The sequence below is a fragment of the Aspergillus fijiensis genome (genome assembly GCF_003184825.1).
Source record: "Aspergillus fijiensis CBS 313.89 unplaced genomic scaffold BO72scaffold_58, whole genome shotgun sequence".
Lineage (NCBI taxonomy): Eukaryota > Fungi > Ascomycota > Eurotiomycetes > Eurotiales > Aspergillaceae > Aspergillus > Aspergillus fijiensis.
In genome coordinates this window covers 94,159-115,452 of record NW_024469034.1, presented here as the reverse complement: position 1 = coordinate 115,452, position 21,294 = coordinate 94,159, and the positions used below count along the sequence as shown (strand labels likewise).

The following is a 21,294-nucleotide window of genomic DNA, read 5'->3' as shown; positions in this document are numbered from 1 at the left end:
CAAGGATGTATTATTTGAGCGGACAAAGCTTTTATTTTCCTGCTGTTTCATTGCTACTTTTGTGTCAAATCCTCTATCTCTATTTTATTAGACATTTCCCATCCATATTAGATGAGTTTCGTGGGTTGGTGGATAACTACTATCCTTTTTCCATATTGATGATCATTGCGTACATAGATTGATGCGAAAATTTCGAATGCTGTTTTTGGGTTCTCATATTGAGTTATCGTGTAGTAAGGAGTTACCTGGTTGTGTTGACGATTTGCTATCTCCAGAACATGGAACTGATTCGTTGATGGTCTTGGTGGTTGACAAAACCTGAAATGACTAGGTAATTCCTGTGTGCGAATCCGCGTAGTTCATAGGTCAAATCACGGGGTCAGATTATCTGGGCAGTATCATTGAGACAAGGACTAGGACATTAGGTTTCGAACTAGGATTCTTCATGTTCATGCGCATATATATGTATGTTACAAGGTATTGACACGTTTAATAGATACATGAAATCAGGTGTGATGCACTGCACGCTTAGATGTATGCCACAGTCATGTTCATCATGGTAGGTATGTACTGTACGTTGCGATATGCGGTTTCAGCCGTGCGGAAGGGGGTTGTGCGCGCTGGTCGATGGATTGTATCATTTACATCATGAGTCTCCTCTTAGTCGATTGATGTGAGGCTTTCTCTGATCTGCTGGGAGCTTCAGCACATGGTGATAGAGCGTGGTACGCAGAAGCGATGGGCAGTTATAGTGACTGATTGGCCCTTGGGAATCTTGTTGTACCCAGTTAAGTGGGACTGAGAAATGGGGACCGGAGGCCGAGGGAGCCCGATGGGAAAGGTCCCTGCGCATGTGTTCGGTATTCGTCGCTGTGCTTGGCCTGCAAGATAGGACGTCGAACACGCGTAGCGGTTTGCGGAAGGTGTAGGGTAGCTTAAGCTAACTGGACCCTTCATTCATCTGGAATGGAAAGGGGCTGTGACGCTGCGCACCCGCCCGCTGGTTGGGATGAGATTGGGACCTTCTGTCTATTCCACGAGGCAGGAGGCAGAATCTTTGCCAACAGGAAAAGAAAAACTTAGGGATCGAAGCTCGAGGGGCCGACCGACGATGACGATGTCACCTAGAAAGAAGACCCCACGCCCATGTCAAGCCCACCAACCACCGTACCTCTCTCCCCACCACCGGCTTTGCGACCGCCCGCGCTATCGTGCTGCTCCATGCCTCCCAGGATCTGCCACGCGCGACCCATCATGCCATGGCCCAGTCCCTGGGAGAACCCTGCCGCGGCGCCGTAGACCGAGCTCTTCGTGGCGGCGTGGTGTCGCCGCGCGAGGCGTTCCTTCTTGGCCGTGGCGACGCGGTCCTGTTCGCGTTCGTGGCTAATGATCTCGTCGCGCCAGTCGGCCCACTGCTCGAAGTTCTCGCGCTGCTGGAGGACGTGGTAGCGGAGTTTGGTCTTGCTGGGGCGCCACGTGACCCGTGTGGTTGTGGTGGTGCTGGTTGGGTCGGAGGCGGTGCTGGTGGTCGGAGGAGCGGTGGACTTCAGGTCGCAGATGTTCGATTCCTGGGTCAGTTTGAGGAGATGGGTGAAGACGTCGCGGCTTTCGGAGGCGGTGTGTTGGATCTTCTCACGACGCGGGGAGGAGACGTGGCTCTGCGTCAGGGGCACGTCGAGCCAGGAGTGCAGGTCCGCCGAGCGTTGGATCGAGTACGGGTCGAGGATGTTGGCGCGGCGGTGTTCCTCGCGGAAGTAACGTACGGCGGCTTGCAGGCTCTCGACCTCGGCGCGGAGGGCTTCGTTCTCCCGCATCGTGGCAAGTGATAGGCCGGCGTCAATCACCACGCCACCTTCAGCGGTCGTCGTGGCGCCTGTCGTGCCGGAGATGCGCTTGACTTTATCCAGGCGGGTCTTAAGCTCGTCGCGTTCGGTCTCGAGGGCTTCGATCCCCGCGCGCTGTTGGTGCAGAGTGGATTCCAGATCCGAGTGTGCCGACTGAAGCTCTTCGATCTTCGCCTCCAGGTCTTTGACCATCGAGGCCTTTTTGCTGGCGTCGCGCATCCGGGACTCGACCAGTTCGACTTTGATGGCTTGCTCCTCGATGGTCTTGTCCTTTACGCCAAGGGCGGTGGAGGCTTCATGGATTTCGTTCTTGAGCCGGCGGATCTCCTCGTCCGCGTCAGGGGAGTTTTGTTTGTTGGATTTGAGTTCTTCGGCGCGGATGGTCCAAGGGGAGGGTCGCGTCTCGAACTCAGACGTGATCGAGAGATCGGATGTGATTGAGTCGAGCTCTTCGAGGAACCCGCCTAGACTACGCAGTCGGTTGGAGATAAGAGACGTTGCGTCGCTGCTTTCGCTGCCTGTTTCGGAAGGCTGTGCATAGAGTGTAGAGATTTGGGACATCGTCTTCAGTGCTTCCTCCAGGGTCAGAGGCTCAGTTCGGCTTTCGTCGATGATGATAATCACAATCGTCTCCCCGAGTTGTCGGGTCAAAGCAGAGAGATCCTTGGCTGCTTCTTCGGCTTGTTTGAATGGGCCGGCCACATCAGGTGAAAGTGCAAGGGACCTGGAGCGGAGCTCTTCCAGAGCGCGATAGATCTTTCCCATGGCGACTTTCAGTCCACGGGCTTGTGTCACGATCCCTTCCAATTTGTTGTAGAGGAATGCGCTTTCTTCGTCGCCTCCTTCCGGTACCGCAAGCTTTGACTGGAATAAGGTCCTCAGCCGCGAGATGGTTGAAGCGCTGTGTTCGATGTAAGACTGGGCCAGCATGGAGCGCATGCAAAGTTCGTCCGCAAATGTTTCCAAGGTCGTTGGCAGAAGGGTCTCAGCAAGATGGGCGAGTAGGGAAATAGACCGCTGTAGCTCAACTGCACACTTCTTCAGGTTCACTTCGTTCTTTTTCAACCCTTCGATCCAAAAGTTCAACGTGCGTTCCACGGGCTCGAGCTCGAACAGAGCGCCTGCAATGCTGCCGAAACTCTCTGCTGAACAGGTGTTGATGTAGTTGACGAAACGATCACAGAGAGCAGCAATCCATTGTAACCTCTCCATTACTTCGCTCGCCACAAAGACCTCTTCAATTGCGGTAGACACCGAGGCTTGCTCTGAAACCTTTTCGCGGATGGTGTTATTCATCAACGAGGCTTTGAAGTTGACACGCTTGAACCGGAGAAGCGCAAGGATAGCATTACGCTCGCTGTCAAAATACTCTGGGAGATACAATTTGAGGATTGACAAGTGCTGCGTTGCTTCTTCCGCCTCCATACGACCAAGTTCGATATCGATTGTCTTGGTTTGCGCCTTGGAAACGGATGCCTGAAGCTTCAAGTTGAGGTCCATCATGGCACGAGAGCGCGTGGTGAGATCGGTAGCTTCCGCTTCGGAGATTTGCTGCGATGCGCGCATGTCCTCCAAGTCGCCTTGCAGGGTAGAGACCAGCTCTCGAAAACGGACCAAGGTGTATTCGAGGTCTTCGATGACTTCTTCCTGTTGATTAATTCTCCGGTTTTGTTCATTGCACTGACTCTCCCGATAATCGATTTCCTCCTGAAGCTGTTTCTCTGTTTCTATGTGGTTGTATTCGAGTTCATCGTTGATCTCTTTCAATGCCTCCAGATCTTCGATTGCAGCCTTGAGGTCGTTGATCTCTTCCTGGTAGCGCATGTTTTTATCTGCCAGTTCTTCAATCATCTCCTCGGCGCCCAGCGCGGTTTCAAGCTGCTGCTTCAGATCCTCAACATTGTTCTCGGACACAAGTAGTTTCTCTTTCGTCGATTCATACTGAGATTTGATAGCTGTATAGTCTTCAAGGTCTTGCTGGAGCTCCTTGACTTGGTCTCTCAGCTCAGCCTCCTGCTGCTGAGTCATGTCGCGAAGACGGATTAAGGCCTCGCGGAGACGCTCGTTCGTCTTTTCCATCTGCAGCCATCCGTGGCTTGACTTTTCCTCGGGGGTCATGGCCTGTCCAAGCTCCTCGTTTTCTTCTCGGAGGACTTCGACCTCCAGCGACAGCTCTTCAACCCTCAGTCGCAGTGTCTCACATTCATGTTTGAACATCTCGGACGTTTCTTCCGCCATCTCACGATCCAACGTAGCCATTTCCAGGATTGAGTCATGTTCGGCTTGAAGACGCTCGACTTCCTCCAGCCGAGCTTCCGACTCCTTCAATCTCTTGCGTAGTTCGCCAATCTCGAGCTGCTGAGGTTGGTATTTTGCTTGCAGCTTCTGGATGATGCTCTCAAACTTGTCCCGATCCGACTGCAATTGCTCCAGGTTCTTCAGCTTTTCGCGATCGTCGGCTCGTTTCTTCTCCATTACTCGAAGCTTGGTTTTCAATTCATCAAGTTCTCGCGATACAGCGCCACCGGTCGAAAGACGCTGCGACGAAGGCTGTGGCTGCTTTTGGCTGCCACTCACTGTCCGTGAGGCGCCCGGACTAGGCCTAGCAGACCTGAGACCCGGGTCATCCTGATCCCCGTCGCCCTCGACATCCAGTGTTTCAGTATCTGGGTCCTCTGACAGAGGGCTCGTTTCACCCGCCACATCTTCCGACGCTCTGCCGGGGACCGCTGGTCGCACTGCAGGGCGTTTCGCCAGCCCCGTCGGCGCAGATGCGGTAGCGTGCAAACTCGGTCTTCTCGTCTTGGATGCGGGTGTTGATATCGAAGAGCGAGAGGCGCGATTGATTGTTGATGGGAGCGGCGGAGGGGGCATAGATGTCTTGGAACTAATAGACGGGCGAGCTTTGGGGGTGGCTGCGGCGGGTCGCGGAGTGCTGCTAAGAGAGGAACGATTGGAGGAAAGCCCAGATCCCGACAGTTGCTTCGTCGGAGACTTCGTAGGAGACTATAGTAAGCGCCAGCCATTAGCTTGAGAGTTCTCCGGGCCAGCCCATCCGGAGGCATGCATGCATTACCTTTGTTGACAAGCGCTGAGCGGCGCCTCGCAGCGCGGAAGTCGGGCTTGCCGCACCGGCACTGTGTCGTTTGGTGTTGGCGGTTGCGATCGCATTGGGCTTCTTGAGGCCAGCGGCAATGCCGCTCTGAGCTCTGCCTCGGGCCGGAGTGGGTTGAGCGGTGGTGATAGCTTTCGGAGCGGCGGGCTTGGGTGGTGGCCGTGCGGGCGGTTGTTCAATGATCGCGTCGACGGCAGTTGGACGAATAAACATGCCAAATCCTGGCTCGCAGTCAAAGTACCTCTCGCCTTGTACGGCGCCATCATTCTTCCCCGTGGGTTCGTCGAGCTCAATGCCTACCCAGTCGCCAGGCGCGAAGTGTGTTGTGCCCACAAACCGAACGGTGGCCTGCCGACCGTCGGTGAGCGTGACCACATGGCCGGTGATTAGTTCAGCCATCTTGAAGCATGCGTCAGGGTGGGAGACCCTGTACAGACGCAGAGTTGCCCTAGTAGGAGGAGAGAGGAGGGGAGAGAGGATGGAAGAGGGGGAGAGAATGGAGATGGTAAGTTAGTACGGAGTACTTCGTTATTGTTGTTGACGGGACGGAGAGTGGATTGATTGTTGCTAGCCTTAGAGAGAGGCCTGAGGACGCGACAGGGGTAAAGTTAATGGGCCTGAGGCATGCACAGACATCCTCCGCATTACGGCTCGAGGCCGACAACAACATAATTTAAATCTACTCCGTACATTGCTTCTTTTTTCTCCATCCCTTACTGTTGCCACATTCTTGAAGCCCACTGGCTGAGCTGCCTGGTTTTCATACTGTTGTATGCACGTCTGTCTCACCCAAAAGGTGAGGGGCGAACCCAAACATCTTACTCTCATTGAGACAATGAGATGAAGCCTTAGTACTACTAGTATTTGTATCTAAACAGCAAGGGCTCGACTACCATATATAAGATGCAGTATCCAGCAATTTTACGGGGAGAGCCAGAGTTCTGCTTCCTCACATCACGATCGCTTCCTGCTTGTTCTGGTATTCAGCCGGCAATTCCACTGGACCTCTAAATACCTAAGAGTTCTCCTCCAGCTCTACACCACCAGACATCGGTCAATCTTCCCAGCAAGACTGTACAAGATGGCCCGCCTCATGTACACAGGTGGACTTCTAACCACAATAGCCAGCCTAGCACTGGCAGCTCCCTCGACCGATGACTGGGCACAGCGCTCGATCTATGTATGTCTCTCTGCCTTCTGATTCCACTGTGCATAGCATCCTCATCCCCTCCTTAGCAAGTCTTGACCGACCGCTTCGCGCGCCCCAATAACGCACCAGATACATCATGCGATCCCACCAAATACTGCGGGGGTACATGGGCCGGTATCATCGACGAATTGGACTATATTCAAGACCTAGGATTTACAGCAATCCAGATCTCTCCAGTCGTCGAGAATATCCCCGAGACCACATCGGCAGGGGAGGCATGGCATGGCCACTGGCCGCAAGACCTGTACGCCTTGAATGCGCACTTTGGAACAGCCGAAGACCTGCGAGCGCTGGCGGAGGAGCTACACCGACGGGACATGTATCTGATGGTGGAAGTGGTGCTCAACAACATGGCGCAAGCCGTCGACACCGACAACACTACCGTCACCTCCTCAGTGATCGACTATTCGCGATTGCACCCTTTCAACGAAGAGGGCTACTATCATCCCTACTGCAACGTCAGCGAGGCAGGCGATGCAGCCACAAGTCAGAGCTGCTGGCTGTCCAGCGAGCCCGTCGCGCTGCCCGATCTGAAGACCGAAGACGCGCGCGTCTCGACAATGCTCCAGACTTGGGTCCAGGAACTCGTGAGCAACTATTCCATCGACGGGCTCCGGGTCGCTGCAACAAACCACATGGACCCCGAATTCTTGAGTGGCTTCACCCGTGCCGCCGGGGTCTTCACGCTGGGAGAGGTTGACTCGGTCGACGCCACCACGATGTGCCAGTACGACGAGGCGGTCTCGGGCCTGGTCAACTACGCGGTCTATAAGCCCATCACCATGGCTTTCGCACCCGCCGGCGACATGCCTGGGCTGGTGAACAGTCTGCAGACGGCCATCGAGAAGTGTGACAACTACACCCATCTGGCGACGTTCGCCGAGAATCACGATGTCCCGCGGTTTGTCTCCATCCAAAATGATACCGCAGTAAGCCTTTCCTCCTACTCCCTATCGCCGACTGGCCCATATACACGTAGACGTTATGCTGCAGTGCATAGCTCGCCCAACCCGCATGCTCAAGACTATCCCCGTCCCCATCCCCCCTCTCTATCCAGCGCATAATTGAAACCTCATACCAGTCTAACATGATCCAGCTTGCTCAAAACGCCCTAGCATTCACTCTCCTTACCGACGGAATCCCCATGGGTAAGCCCAGTCCCCGGGATTCCCGCCCCAGACCCAGCCCCAGTCCCAGCATTTTCCCAAACCACCAACAATCCATACTAACCCCCGCGGCACAAACCAGTCTACCAAGGCCAAGAACACAACCAAGCCACCCCCAACTCCCCCCTCTGGTCCCTGCCAACCGACAATTCCACAACAACGACCACGATCCTAACCAAGACCCTCAACCACCTACGCAGCCACGCCCTGCTCATCGACCAAGGCTACCCAACGAACCACAGCGAGACCCTCTACCTCGACGGATCCACCTACATCACCCGGAAGGGCACGGAGGGGATGCAAATCGTCTCGGCGTTTTCCAACCGCGGCAGTACCACCGCCACTGGCAACTACCAGGTCAACGTGACGCGGATGTATCACCCGGGCACCGAGGTGATGGAGATGCTCGGCTGCGAGCGGCACGTCTCGGCGACGGGCGGCGTGATCCCGGTGGATTTCGTCGGGGGCGCGCCCAAGGTCTTCTATCCGGTTAAGTATCTGAATGGGTCGGGGCTGTGCGGATTCTGAAAGTTCTTGGTTTCGTTTTCTACAGACGGAAGATGGAGAGACTGGGTCCGATGGAGGGGACAGTGGGCTCAGCTTGGATGTTTAGTCACAATGCAGCAGTAGCGTCACTTGGAGCTGCCCATACTTGATTGATATATATTGTTTATCAAAGCCAAACAGCACCCAGGAATCTGATATAAAACAGCATCACTCGTATACTTCATAGCGTCTTCAAGGCCCGTGGGCCGTGTAATTATACGAAAAGTCTATGCTATACGCGAAAAGAGAAAGAAGGAATGCTTCTATACAATCACGAGAAAAAGGGCTCAGGCCCGCGACTTGAACAAGTGAGGGAAACAAGTCCTCAACTCCTCAAGGCTGGAGATCTGGAACTGGGAAGCCGGCTCGGGAGGGGCGGGGACGCCCGGCTCGACGAGATGGGCCACAGCCCAGCCGCGCTCCGCCGCGTGTTTGCAATTTGAGCCGGAATCATCTATACCAATCAAACCCGAAGTTATTAGCACGACCCCTTTTTCCTTTACAAGGTCCAAGGCAATGCGCCAGGGACGAAAGACAACCTACCGACAAAATAACATTCCCCCGAACTCGACGCCCCGGCCTCCCGCTCGGCCTTGTCGTACATCACCTGGCTGGGCTTGCACACCAGGGGTGTCTGCGAGTAGTCGCAGTACGTGACGCCCTCGAACAGGTCGTCGACCTCGAGCAGCCGGACGACGCGCTTGGCGTGCGTGACGTAGGCGTTCGTCAGCAGCCACAGCCGCACCTGGCTCCGGTCGATGTCCTCGAGCAGCCGGCGCAGCTGCGGGTTGGGCTTCAGGATCTCGTCCAGCGGCAGCGCGTCGTCGACCTCGCGGTTGAAGGCGAGCGGGTCGATCTTGTGGTGCCGCGTGAGCCCCTCGATCGCCAGCCCGTACTCCTTGTAGTATTTCATGTGCAGGTGGTGCGCATCTTCGGTGCTGAGGGAGAGGTGCTTGATGAAAAAGGCGTCTGTTGTGCAAAGGAGATTGGAGTTTCGGTTAGTGAGGTGTACAGTACAGTGAGTGGTTGAGCGTGGGGGTTCGGGTTGTGGTTGTGGTTGTTGGTTGTTGGTTGTCGGTGTTGTAGTTGTAGTTATGGGTGCAACTCACTGATCAGCTTTTGCATCTCATCGTGAATGTTGCATTCTGTGCGCGCGCAGATCGCGGGGCCCGGTTAGTTGGTTTCGGTTTACTTTCGTGGAATGGTGGAGTTGAGATTTCGGTGTTGTATACCTCGGGAGTACAGCTGCAGTCATTGAGTGGGGACGGCGGTCAGTCAACGTGAACCCATGGGGATGTTGAGAAGGGAGATCGTACGCAATTGTCAATGTCGAAGAAGAAGATTGGTCTGGGATCCCGTGGCGCGCTGGCCGACTGATGATTGTTGGTGGTGGTCATGGTTCGTCGGGACTGGGGCAGTTGGCGGTGATTCCGAGGGATTAGAACAGCGCGGAGGGGAGTCAGAAATCGCGGGGTCGAGAAAAGGGTCTGGGTAGCAGGATATGCGCCAGAAGTAAAAGATGATCGATAACAGGCGCGTAGAATGGGACGATTCATAGCCGAACCCTATGCGCCGTGGTTAAGGGGAGTTCGTGAATGGTAGTTAGTTAATAATTTGAATATGAGTAATACTGCAATCGTTCAGTAAGATGGATGATGACTCGTTGTCTCGGGAGTCGGGGAGAATCAAGGACGGCTTTTCCCCGGCGAGTTTAGCGCGTTCGGCGGCAAGTTACTCGAGTAACTTACTCGTAACAGCACGGCTGGCTGCGTCCTTCTTTTCCCTCTCCGCAACTTCACCTTTGGCTCGACACCTTGTCTTCCTCTCCCTTCCTCTCCCCACTCTCCCTTATACATGTTAAAAAAGCACAAAAAAAAGGAAAGATAAGTACAGAAAGAGAAAGGAAAAGAGAAAAAAAGACTCTAGCTGGTCCAAGTCTATTGGCGAAGCTGTCCTACTTATACCGCATCTAAAGATTGCAACCTGGACGGGTGACGCAGCAGAACTTGCTCGCTTTAAACCTCAGGTGATTTGATCTATCGACTCTCACGGCCAACATAATTCTTGCCTAGGAGAGTCATTTTTCCTAAATTATGGCAGCAGCTCAGCTTTCAACATCAGGCAGTAGTGCACCTACTAGGCTACCTACAACAAATCAGGAGGTGCAGGAGTATGAGAAGATCCTGAAAATAAGTGACGAAATCTTTTCTGGAACTCACCCTAGATTGAAGGTTCCTCGGCAATTTGTGCGCAAGACGGCTTCGCGCAACCCCCCTGCCTCTTCTACTCCCTCTCAGGTAAAGCCAGGAGAATGGCAGAAGGCTTCTCCCAAGGATCAGGTCCCGACCGCCCCTTCCAATGCTAAACCGGCCAACTCTCAGAGCGGTGGCGTTGGGGGGGTTTCGTCGGGTGTGACGGGGGCGTCGCGTATCATCCCCAACCCTACCTCGGAAATTGATCCGATCTTCTTGACGAAGTCGGACGATCTCGTGCGAGCTGAGCTACAGCTACAGCGTCAACGGGTGGAACGGGCGTTACGGGAGCAGCTGGAGCAAAAAAGGCAGGAGTCAAGGCAGAAGGCTGCTCTACAGGACGCGAAGCCGGACTTCGATGTTTCTGATGTGCTCGTCAAGGCCTTCGAGATGGTCAACCCTTCTCCATCAGCCGATGGCCGTGGCAATGGAGAGCCCAGCGACTCCTTTGACGATAATTCGTTCTATTCCAGTAGAGCTCCTGATTCGCCTCAGCAGGGGGAACCGCAAAAACCATCTCCAGCACCTCAATCCAATTCTGAGGAGCTTGCTGCTGCGGTCCCAGTAGAGAACTATTCAGATGAGTTGCAACGGCTTGAGGCCCTCAACAGAACTGGATCGGATCAGGATATGCAAGATACTTACCCCGTGGCAGGCCATCGATTACCCTATGATCAAAGGCAGCCGCACCATGGCGAGGTCGACTACGCATCCCGCAAGTACCCGAACCACAACCAACCACCTGACGCGTTCGAAGAACCGGAGTACTCGCCGCCTGCGCCCGGAGTCGCGCCCATGGAGAGGGAAGACAATTACGAGGTTCAGAGGGAGTACGCGGGCGGAACCAAACGACGTGCACCGGAAGGTCGACCAGTTGAACGAGCCCGCTACGCTCGACAATCTGTCTCGCCTGCCGATGATGTCCGAGTCGTGCGGAACCACATCACTTCGCCTGCCGCTCCACAACCGTCTAGGGTCTCTCCGTTGGCGATTACCAAGGTGTCGTCGGTCCCACATGCGCGTTCGGACTACGCTCCGGAGCGTCACGCCAGTCCTGACGTACCCGCCTATCCTTTGACGTCTAGAAAGCGTAGGAGACTGCATGAGGATCGAGACCGATCTCGTCCGTCGTATAAGGCGCAAGCCACCACGGTTGCCGATGAGGCATACATCAAGGAAGAACCCGTATCGCCTCCACCTTTTGCAGATACCCCACAGACGTACAGAAGCCGCCAACTTCAGGAGCGACCTGTGTACATAGACATTGCCTCGCCACAGTATACTCCCGTGATCGAGAGAAGGGAGCCGCCTATGAGAGAGCCAGGGTACGAGTATGAAATCTATGACGCTCATCATGCAGATCCTGGCGCTCAACGGACCGTCTCCAGACTCAGTGTGAGACGTCCGATGCGCGACGGTCAAGATCTTCGACGAGTTGCCAGTCTCCAGCATCAAGCTCGACAACCTGAATATGCCCGCGAGTATATTGACCAAGCTAGCCCCCATTCTCTGCGCGCAGGATCCTACGCTATCGTGGAACAGCCGGCACCAGAACGAGTCCGGTACTATGACGAGCTGCCCCCGCCGCCTACACGCCGCTATGTTCCTGCGGGAGAATCGCCGATGTCGCCTCGACTACGGGAAGCTTACTACGAGGAAGAGGCCACGGGTCAGATGATGGCGCCACCTCCGCGACGGATCGTGGTCGATGAGCACGGCAATCAGTATTACCTTCCCGCCAGCCGAGCCCCACGCGGTGAGCTTTACGATGACCGTGCGGTCACTCTACGCCACGCGAGCCTACGGGCGGCATCCGTCGTTGAAGACCCCTTCGGCGGTCGGAGGTACGTACAGGACATGCCCCCTCCGCCGGCTTATCGACGCGTCACCGAGTACGCTCGCCCAGTCCCGAGTGAACGCCGACCTTATGCGGGCGCCACTCCCGCGACCGTTGCCGCCGGCCCAGATGACCGAAATGTCTATCCACCACGTAGCGCCAGCGTCCAAGTGACCGAATACGCCACCCGCCGACCTCCACATTACCTTGAAGAGGCTGAACTGCCCCGCGAGCGAATCGTACGGATGCCGAGCGTGCGTCCCCCAGCAGGACGGTATGAGGAGCCACGCGAGGTCATCCAACGAGTGGAAAGTGTTCGCCCCGGCGGAGCGCGCGACGTGAGTGTGTATCTGGACGACGGGACCCGGCAGCCGCGCGAGTACGTGGAACGGCCTATGTATGTTGCGACGCGGCCTCTGGCGCGCGAGGAGCCCGTCCGTTATTATGAGGGAAGTGTTGCGGCGAATCCGGAGCGGGTCGTATTAGAAGGAGCACCGCGAGGGGATGTAGTTCATCGAGTTCCTCCTCCGCGGTACTAAGTATTTTTTTCTCTTTCCGTCTGATGTTCTCAGATGAAGAAGCCATATATTTTGTCGATTTTCAGTTTACGTCTCCGTTGAGGGCGTTTTATTGTACTTACAAAAGCAAGCAAGCAAGATGACCGGGGTTCATGCTACTTATGCATGGAGATGACGTATACGCGAAACTATTTCGAGAATCATTCCAGGAGGGTAGTAGAGAGATAAAAGGTATTCACGGTTCAATCTCGATCTTCTGGTGCTGTGGTACACAGAGTAATCAGCTATGCTGATTGGTGGTTTGCTTTCTGCCGCTCTGCTGGCAACACGGATACCGCCTCCGCCGCTGCCGCTATAGTTCCTTGCTCGCATCGCTCACGTCCATGATAATTCATCGCTCGAATGAAATGTCTCGCTCCTCGAACCTCTTCACTGATATCATTCGATATCATGGTTCCTCGTGGTTCTTCACCTATTATGCAACACTAGATGTATCCCAATGTGCACCGTCAAGAAAAGAATTTGGCACCTCTTTCTCTCCCACACCATCCTATCTAGATTCCCTCTACTCCGATTTAATTCTAGAGAATAGAACCGTTGATAAACCTAGATTGCGTGGCTTGTATGTTTTCCCCCTTTGTCAAAAAATGCTCATAGTCCATAAAGCAATGAAGACGGCTTGGACAAACGAATCGCAATATACAGAGCAGGTGATTGAGCTACCCATCATCGTATGCATATATGTTCTCACTTCTCAAGCTGGGAGGCTCGCGTAAGGTATTTCCCTACTCCTGCCAGAACGGCCTATCACATTTGAGCTTGCAGGGTATCTCTTTTTCTAGCCTTTATCTGGAAAATGAAAGAATTTGGATTGATAGATACGAGTGCTCGTACATAATGGCAATGATACAGAGGTACTGAAGGCGAATTGAAATACGGACCCCCCACTGCAGTGGGTTGAGCGATGTGAGGCGGTTGATGAATGACGTCGTTGCTGATTCGGGCGTCGAGATCGATCGAGGTCGGGTAGTTACAGTAATTTGCCATCATTGGAAGTAACCACTACACTAGTATGTTGTTCATTTGCATACGAACCTGGGAGGAAAGTAGTCATTCGATGATCTTCCAAGTATCAGTTAAGTCGAGGGGTCATCCATCCTGGTGCCATGGATAAGACGGCCCGGGAAAAGTCTGGGGTTCAGTTTCTTGAACAACCATCCTCGGGGAGGTTGCCACGAATCGGACGAGATGGGATCGACTATGGGGAGCTTTTTTTTCTTACTTTTCAGGTTTGGGCGATATTTACTGAGTACTGTAAAAAGAAACCAGCTGGTCATTGTGCCTAAGCATGTGTGACTTGGATGAAACGAAACCGAATGCCAAATGTCTTTCCCTGTGATGCCTTGAACTTATTGTTCGATGTTAGGATTATCCCGTGGGTTCCCGTTGAGCCCCGTTTTGTTTCTCTTCAAAACCCATGCGGATTCAACTTAGGACGGGCAAGCTGCTGCTGCTGCTGCTGCTGCTGATCATTATCGTGATAGACAGACACAAAGAAAACGGCCGAGGGAACTAGAACTAGACTACGGAGTAGAAGAGGAGGGGAGAAAAAGTGTCTTGACACTTTGACTGTTTCTTCCTCACCCTGGATTCGCCGGGCGGAGACCAAGTCATGATACACGGTGACGCAAGGTCGCTGGCGTTTCACTCCCCTCCCTCTCTCTCTCCTCCAATCCGGTTTACTTAGTACAGCCCCTTCCCGCTGAGTGGCTGCTGTCTGGAGTATTGACATGCATTAGTAAGTTGAGTTAACTAACGGGCTTGAGGGTGGGTTATTCGCCCCTTCAAATACGGTACATATTCTGGGTGTAGTATGTAGTTGTCTGGTAGATTGCAAATTCCTGCCCGTTACCGGGGAGAGATCGTGATCCAGACTGGTATGCATGTATGTATGTATGTATGTACTGCTGTGTTAGGATTGAGTGTAGCAGTAGTGATTAGCAGTGGCAGCAGGAGCGCAAATGGATGGGTCGATTCAGACGCGTGGCAAATTCAACAACGCGACGAGGTTCAGCCCAGTAAGAGTCGATCCTGTCTGGTCTTCTGTTGTTGGGGGAGGGAAAGGTCCCCTCATGCTTGCTTGCTCGCTTGCTCGCTATCAAGGAAAATCCGGCAAAGAGCTTGATTTGATTATAGAGGTAGGTAGGCCACCACCAGGCTAGACCGGACTCAAGTGATCTGCCCTTGCCCTTTCCCAGCACTTCCGAGCTTGGATCGCCAGTTCACAACCGGGTCTGGGATACTTCCGCCGGCGGGGGGGGCAATTATCTCCTGCCCTTCGGCTCGCAAGTCAGTTTCTGTGTGTGTTGCACATGCTTTCTTCACACCCTCCCTTTTCTCCGCATTTCCATACTTTATAATCCAGTCTTTGGACTGTAGTTGAATGTTGACACCCATAGACTACTAGTAAGAACCCCGGGGCCTTAACCATGGCTACACGTGACTGCGTAGAATGTAGTCTCTTAGTCGCCTGCAGCGCCCAAAGGGGCAAGGTGGGTGGACCGTGCACAGGGAATTCAATGCAGTGGTGGATGATCACATCGCCCATCCTTCGATTCTTCACATGAGGAAGAGTGCTATCTGACCTGACCTGACCCTCGAAGAAACAGAAGTGGGAATGTCTTTGGCAGGAATTGAGTTTCCTTTTAGATTGCTGGGCACTGTTCAGCGTTCCCTTTCATTGTTATCGGGATTCCTTCCAGCCCGTTTTTGCCCCAGTATGGGGAACGACGGGATGGAATGTTGTGGACTTCTGTCAGAAACGGCCTGGCAGGGAGTGAGTCAGGCTTCGTTTCTCTCTGTTTCGAAGTACGACTCGAGTATAACCCGGCTATTGTAACTGTACTCCGGATTCATCAGGGATAGTGTAGATTTTAGGAGGACAAGAAGGGGGCACTGGGTGGGTGGACTGATCCCTAGTTGGACTAGTCAGGACGATGATGACTACTATTCTGGTAGTAGGCAGGACTCATTAGTATCGACTCTAGTGAGGGTTAGTCTGCTTCTGGTCACGATCGTACTTTGGCTAGACAATGCCAGCATTGGGCCTAGACACTGGGCTGAGTACCCGCCGTGTCCCGCCTGATGAAGAAGGAGGGGAGGAGGGATGAAGATTAGTAGTAGTTATTGGGGGTGTGGTTCGAAGGAGAAGGATCAGAACATTTATAGCACACAGTTTGGCAATTTTGGAAACCAAGCACGAGGTAGCTTCCGATAATAAATTCTCCTTGATGGATTGATAATTCGATTGATTGATCAGGATCAATGATGATTGAGTAGTCGACTGATTGTTGATTGAGTTGGCTGTGAACGGGTTAGTTTGGTGCCTGAGGAAGACCACCCGGCCAGAAGAAGATCGCTCCATCCAATCCATCCATCCATCCATCCATGGATGGTTGTGTTCTTTTTTACTCTTGTGATGGATTCATCCAACTCTGCTTGCTGTTGCTGTTGCTGTTGCTGCTTGCTTGCTTGCTTGATTGCTTGCTTGCTGAACTCCCCAAGCCTTTCTTCCTGAATTCGGCCAGAGGAATTCCTCCCTCTCTTCCCACCCCCGCCTTGTTCTTCTGATTCATTCTTCTCCCTCCCTGCTCTGATCGACTGACTAAACTTGAATCAATTGTCAAGTTCTCGCGGCCAAAAAAAAAACCAACGCCCATTTTTTGTTGATTGATTGACAGCCCAGTCAGTCTGCTTTGGACTGCTTTGCTCTGCTACCTTTTCCTTTATTTCCCTTTCTCGATTTATTCTTCTTTTCCTCCTCGCCGTCTTATCGTCCTCATTTTGGACATTCTATCTTCTCGAACATTGCTTTGTTTTATTCTATTTTATTTTTGGTGTTGTCCGCAGCCCAGACACTATAGGTTCAATCATCCTCGATACCCGTTTTGGCCCGTCAAGGTGGTTGATTGCCTTTTCCCACCCCATTCCGGATTACCCAAAAAGGCGCCCTTCTTCGTCTTGTCACTCGAACTCCCTCAGTCTCCCTCCTCCCTCCCTCATTCCCTCTCTCTGCCTCTCTCTGTCTCTCTCCCACACTACGCTCCCTCCCACTAAACTAACCACTCCCTCCCTCCCCTCCGCCCCAATCCATTCTACCTTAACACCACCTCCACCACCTCTTCCTTTTTCCTCCTCCCCTTGTGCGCTCACCTCCCTCCCCCCTCCCCCCCCAAAACACACCATATCCCTGTCGAGACTGGCGACAAACTAAAGCCTTGTCTGTCCGCCTCGACTTTCTTCTTTCTCCTCATCGTCCTACTTTCTCTCTTTGATTCCCCTACTGCTGCATTCGCCTTGTCTTTTCCTTCTTGCCCCTCCTCCGCCGGTTTATTCGCCATTCCTTCTCTCCGCTGCTCGACCCTCCCCCTCCTCTCCCCTCGACTCGTTCAAGGGGCCAGAGACTCGACTTGCCCTTGTCATGCACAAGATCTCCAACTTTACGGGTCAGGCCCGTCATGGCTGGGAGCGAATGACACCCACTTTCGGCATGTCTCGACCGCACACCGATATGAGCTCCCACTCTCTTCGTCGACCGCACGGCGCACCTCCGATGACTCCGCCCACCGGCATTGACCCTACCGTCAACCTCTCCTTCAATGTTCCATTCTCCTCCACCTTGGCCGGTCCCGATGCCGATGATGTCCTGCACGCGAGTCCTGGTGCTCTCCAGCGTTGGTCCTTCCCCGAGGGCACCCCGGACGGAACCCCCGTCCACCAGCTTCCCGTCCATGCCAGCAATGTCGAGGCCCTGCGGAGGTTATGTCGCCAGATCACCGAGAGCAGTAACGGTCGAGTAGAGGCTGTTGTCACGTCGTCCGAGCCCAAAACAGTCCCCTCACTACAACGACGACCCCAAGGATTGGCGACGAATGTCTGTATCACCGGCGATGGAGAGACTGTGCGCAAGATGCGGGCAAGGGTCTTGAACGAGACTCCAATTTTGCTGGTACGGCCCCAATAATGGTCCCTGTTTCGCCACGGCGACTTTTGCTTGCTTGCTCAATACTGATGATCCTGGTCTAATAGCGTTGTGCGACCGTGGATGTTGACGTCCATCTTATTATTGACGGATCGACCAAGAATATCCGTTCCAGTGTTCTGGAGCATCTCGATACCCTGGCTGCATACACTGGCACCGATATCTTCCTCCTCAACCCCAAGATTCGCGACAATGATAGTGCTGTGATCTCCTCTTATGGCTACGCGTCGGATAATGGGCTGGACCAGCGGTTCCGGGTGTCCATCTACGGTGACATGGAGAGCGCGGAGCATGCTAAGACTCGCGTGTTGATCATGATTGATCAAATTGTAGGTGCTTGTTATGACGAAGGAGACGGTCGGGATACTAACGATGCTTAGCTCAAACGTCACGTGGATGCCATGAAGCTGGAGCTCACCATGCACACTTTGGTCTGCGGTCGGACTCGCAAGAACATCAAGCTGATCGAGGCGGCGACCGGAACGGCCATCTACTTCCCTCCGCCATTCCCGCGCATTTTTGGATACACGCCCCCCGGTGCCCACCGTCGCAGTGAGGACGAGGTTTACATCACGGGTGACACTCAAGAGCAGATTGCTCGCGCCAAGCAGAAATTGCGGGACCTGGTATTGGGGGTCAAGATCTATGTGAAGGATGTCATCGTCAACTCGAACAAAATCGACAACATTTTGCTTGATCGCCTTGACAAAGTCCGGAAGGTGATGGAGATGAACGGATCTTACGTCCACTTTCCCCAGCTGGGAATCCAGCGGGGTGTGGTTCGCATCCAGGGCACAGAGGTTCTGCACGTCGAGCGCACAGTTCGCGAGATCATGGCTTTGGTAGGTGGTGTCGTTGCTCGGGCGGAAGACTTTTCATCAGGTGTCACTGACAGATCATGATAGGCCGGCCAGTTCTACAGCGCCTCGTGGTGGATTATCATGCCCGACCCGTCCCAAGGTGGATTACGCGCCCCACCCGCCGCCGACGTTCGTACAATGCTGTCCGACATCTGCAGCAATTCGGGTGCCGAGGTCAGCTTTGACAACTTGACTTTCACCATCAATGGATCAGATGATGCTGTCAAGGCAGCGATGATGGTGATCAACCAAATCCCATTTGTCCAGCGGAGCCAGTACCAGATGCGCGTCAAGATCGAACTTGCGAATGAGCACAAGGAGTTTGTCAGTGGCAAGAAGAATGGCAAGATCAACAAGATCATGGGACAGAGTGCGTTCATTGATTGTGACTGGCCGCATGAGCGAAAAGGCTGACCCTTCTAGGTAATGTGCAAATCATTTTCGATGGTTTCAACGAGTACAACTTCTACATCGACGTGTGCGGCAACCAGTACGAATCCACCAAGAACGGCCTAGATCTTGTTGAGCAGGAGATGCCCGCTTCGATCTCCTTCCATGTGCCCGATCAATATCACAAGCGAATCATCGGAATCGGTGGTCAGCATATCCAGCGCATCATGAAGAAATACTCGGTTTTCGTCAAATTCTCGAACGCCATGGACCGCGGCGGAATGGGCAAAGAGGACGATGATATCAAGGTTGATAACGTCATCTGCCGGACTCCTGCACGCAATGCTCAGAGTCTCGACTTGGTGAAGCAGGAGATCATGGACATGGTCGAGAAAGTCGTAAGTCTACATTCTGTCTGACCACTGGTGACCCTTATCTGATGTGGGAACAGGATGCCGAGTATGTCTCGGAACGAGTGGTCATCAACCGGCTGTATCACCGTGAATTGCTCGCCCGCATCTCTGAAATCGATGAGCTTGAGAAGAAGTGGAACTGCAAGATTGAGTTCCCTAGCACCGAGCTTGCTAGTGACGTCGTGAACATCTCTGGACCGGAATACCAGGTTCCGCAGGCGGTTGACGCCTTACTGGTATGTACTATCTATCTTTTCTGCGGTTGCAGATCTAATTACCGTTATAGGGAATGGTCCCTGAGAGTCACGAACTCCTCTTCCAAAGCTCCGCAGAATTGCGAGATTTCTTCAAGTCTCCCGACTTCCGTGAAGATGTCTGCGCAAAGTTGAAGGAACAATACGAAGTTGATACCACCGTGGATACAACTTCGGACCTTCCGACATCTGACAGTGCCTCGGGGTCCTCTTCTCCAACTTTCGGGCCTGAAGACCGCGTGGTGCTCGGATACACTCGCAATAATGCCGGCGGACTGAAGGATGCGATCGATTTCTTGATCTCGCGCCTTGTGGCTCACGGACTTGACGCGACGACAGTCAAGGGCGCCATCCCGCGACCGAAGTCTGACTCGTTTGAAGAGTCCCTGCCCTTCTTCGACTCCAAATTGTTGCAGCATGCTCCTGCCCCCCTCGTCACCGACTCTCCGACCCGACCCAACTTCTCCGATGAAACCAGCGAGCGCGGGTCCATTTTCGAGCGACTGCGCAAGCCTGGTAGTATCTCTTCCTTCTCCTCGTTTATTGGACGCAAGAACCACTCGGCTTCTCCAGGGTCTTTCTTCAAGCATGCGTCCAGCAATGCGTCGAAGGCATCCTTGGTTTCGATGGAGTCCCGCGACAGTGGCTATCGCAACCCATGGAACGATTCCGGCGTGAACCTTGCCGAGGACGACCTGCCGGTCCTCGGAAGCTCTCACAGCCACAGCAGCAGCAATGGCTGGCCCGCGCGCTTTGACACGAAATTTCCATTCGGTACCGCGCCAGGGGACATGACACCCAAGCATGACCCGCGCGCCTCTTTTGACAGTGGTCGTCCTAGTACTTCCAATTCTACTTCTGGATACCCGGCCCCAATCGGGCCACCGCGTTAAAATCAATGTCAATTTGCAGCAGTATACCCCAAGAGACTTTCTAGTGTTTTTCTTTTGATATTATTTTTGAGATTTGTTGTCAGCGATTTGTGTTTCGGATATTTCTTGATACCACAGAGTGCATGCATGCAATCAAGACGTCACAGGAAAAAAAGATATAAAACAGGAAAAGGAGGCAAGACATTCAAAGAATGCAGGATTGTTGTGCTGATATCCGTCAATATCCGTCACCTACTCCTGGTCTTGTTGGGTCTGCCCTCCCGGTGATATTCTCCTCTCTGTCATTTTTTTTTTTCGCCAGATGTTTGTCGTTTTGTTTTTTTCACTTGATCTTGTTGAGTTAAGCCAAGGGTTGAGGGATATCCATAGGGGACCTTGGAGGGAGATATCATACGGGAAACAAATACGCGGCTGGTGGACTTTGCCAAATTTCTTTTCTTCTTGCATTGAAACTGTTATTTTCCCCTTTTCAGACATGATACCAAGTGAAACGAAGGTGTATGCAAGGATTGACATGCTGCCCTTGGACAGTTTGCGTTTGATGGATTCGATTTGGAATTGTTATATACCTGAAGATATCCAGATGTTTCGTGTTGCGGCAGTGAAGTATTTATGTTGTTCTGCTTCATCTCTATTCTCCGTATGATTCGTAGGTGCTGAAGTTTCCCATTGTATACACCCTTGTTGCATGCAAAACATCACTACCCTCTACTTTAAAGTCCGAAGAAGTGCAACCGCCCAGACAACTAAACGAGCGTATGGTAGGTCAATTAGGTTCCATCTATGCAACTGTAACTGTAGATACTCCCCACTATCATCCTTGAATATCAAACGAGAGAAAACCACGGAGAACAGACATTATGAGTAAGCGAGGGTGATGGGGAACGGTGAAGGTAGGAGAGGAGGGAGCCGGGGTATGGAGAACTAGCAGCCTGCCTGTCTTAGCTGGGAGAAA

The 21,294-nt window shown here is 53.2% G+C and overlaps 6 protein-coding genes across 6 annotated transcripts; 3 read left to right on the top strand and 3 right to left on the bottom strand.

Annotated features, from left to right (window-relative positions):
* Positions 1-1,124: 1,124 nt before the first annotated feature.
* On the bottom strand, positions 1,125-5,358 carry BO72DRAFT_499904 (putative dynactin; the record flags this gene model as incomplete). The annotated part of the gene is made up of 2 exons (XM_040948870.1): positions 1,125-4,850; positions 4,921-5,358. 2 exons carry the CDS (start codon positions 5,356-5,358, stop codon positions 1,125-1,127), a joined length of 4,164 nt encoding a protein of 1,387 aa, XP_040797591.1.
* A 312-nt stretch (positions 5,359-5,670) lies between these two features.
* On the top strand, positions 5,671-8,040 carry BO72DRAFT_530921 (alpha-amylase). The gene is made up of 4 exons (XM_040950328.1): positions 5,671-6,139; positions 6,196-7,098; positions 7,266-7,317; positions 7,418-8,040. The coding sequence occupies exons 1-4, from the start codon at positions 6,041-6,043 to the stop codon at positions 7,861-7,863; spliced, it is 1,500 nt and encodes a 499-aa protein (XP_040797590.1). The 5' UTR covers positions 5,671-6,040; the 3' UTR covers positions 7,864-8,040.
* BO72DRAFT_451580 (putative pyrimidine 5'-nucleotidase) lies at positions 8,022-9,287 on the bottom strand. Its single transcript, XM_040945523.1, has 2 exons — positions 8,425-9,287; positions 8,022-8,335 (listed from the first exon to the last, which is right to left on the bottom strand). The coding sequence occupies exons 1-2, from the start codon at positions 8,792-8,794 to the stop codon at positions 8,169-8,171; spliced, it is 537 nt and encodes a 178-aa protein (XP_040797589.1). The 5' UTR covers positions 8,795-9,287; the 3' UTR covers positions 8,022-8,168.
* On the bottom strand, positions 8,884-9,764 carry BO72DRAFT_232289 (uncharacterized protein). Its single transcript, XM_040939860.1, has 4 exons — positions 9,630-9,764; positions 9,198-9,511; positions 9,114-9,126; positions 8,884-9,026 (listed from the first exon to the last, which is right to left on the bottom strand). The coding sequence occupies exons 2-4, from the start codon at positions 9,435-9,437 to the stop codon at positions 8,974-8,976; spliced, it is 306 nt and encodes a 101-aa protein (XP_040797588.1). The 5' UTR covers positions 9,438-9,511; positions 9,630-9,764; the 3' UTR covers positions 8,884-8,973.
* Positions 9,707-12,718, top strand: BO72DRAFT_232344 (uncharacterized protein). Its single transcript, XM_040939861.1, has 2 exons — positions 9,707-12,555; positions 12,611-12,718. The coding sequence occupies exon 1, from the start codon at positions 9,975-9,977 to the stop codon at positions 12,507-12,509; it is 2,535 nt and encodes an 844-aa protein (XP_040797587.1). The 5' UTR covers positions 9,707-9,974; the 3' UTR covers positions 12,510-12,555; positions 12,611-12,718.
* Positions 12,719-16,968: 4,250 nt separating this feature from the next.
* Positions 16,969-20,339, top strand: BO72DRAFT_386806 (KH domain protein; the record flags this gene model as incomplete). The annotated part of the gene is made up of 7 exons (XM_040941650.1): positions 16,969-17,496; positions 17,577-17,858; positions 17,910-18,371; positions 18,435-18,759; positions 18,813-19,177; positions 19,231-19,428; positions 19,479-20,339. 7 exons carry the CDS (start codon positions 16,969-16,971, stop codon positions 20,337-20,339), a joined length of 3,021 nt encoding a protein of 1,006 aa, XP_040797586.1.
* Positions 20,340-21,294: the final 955 nt, after the last annotated feature.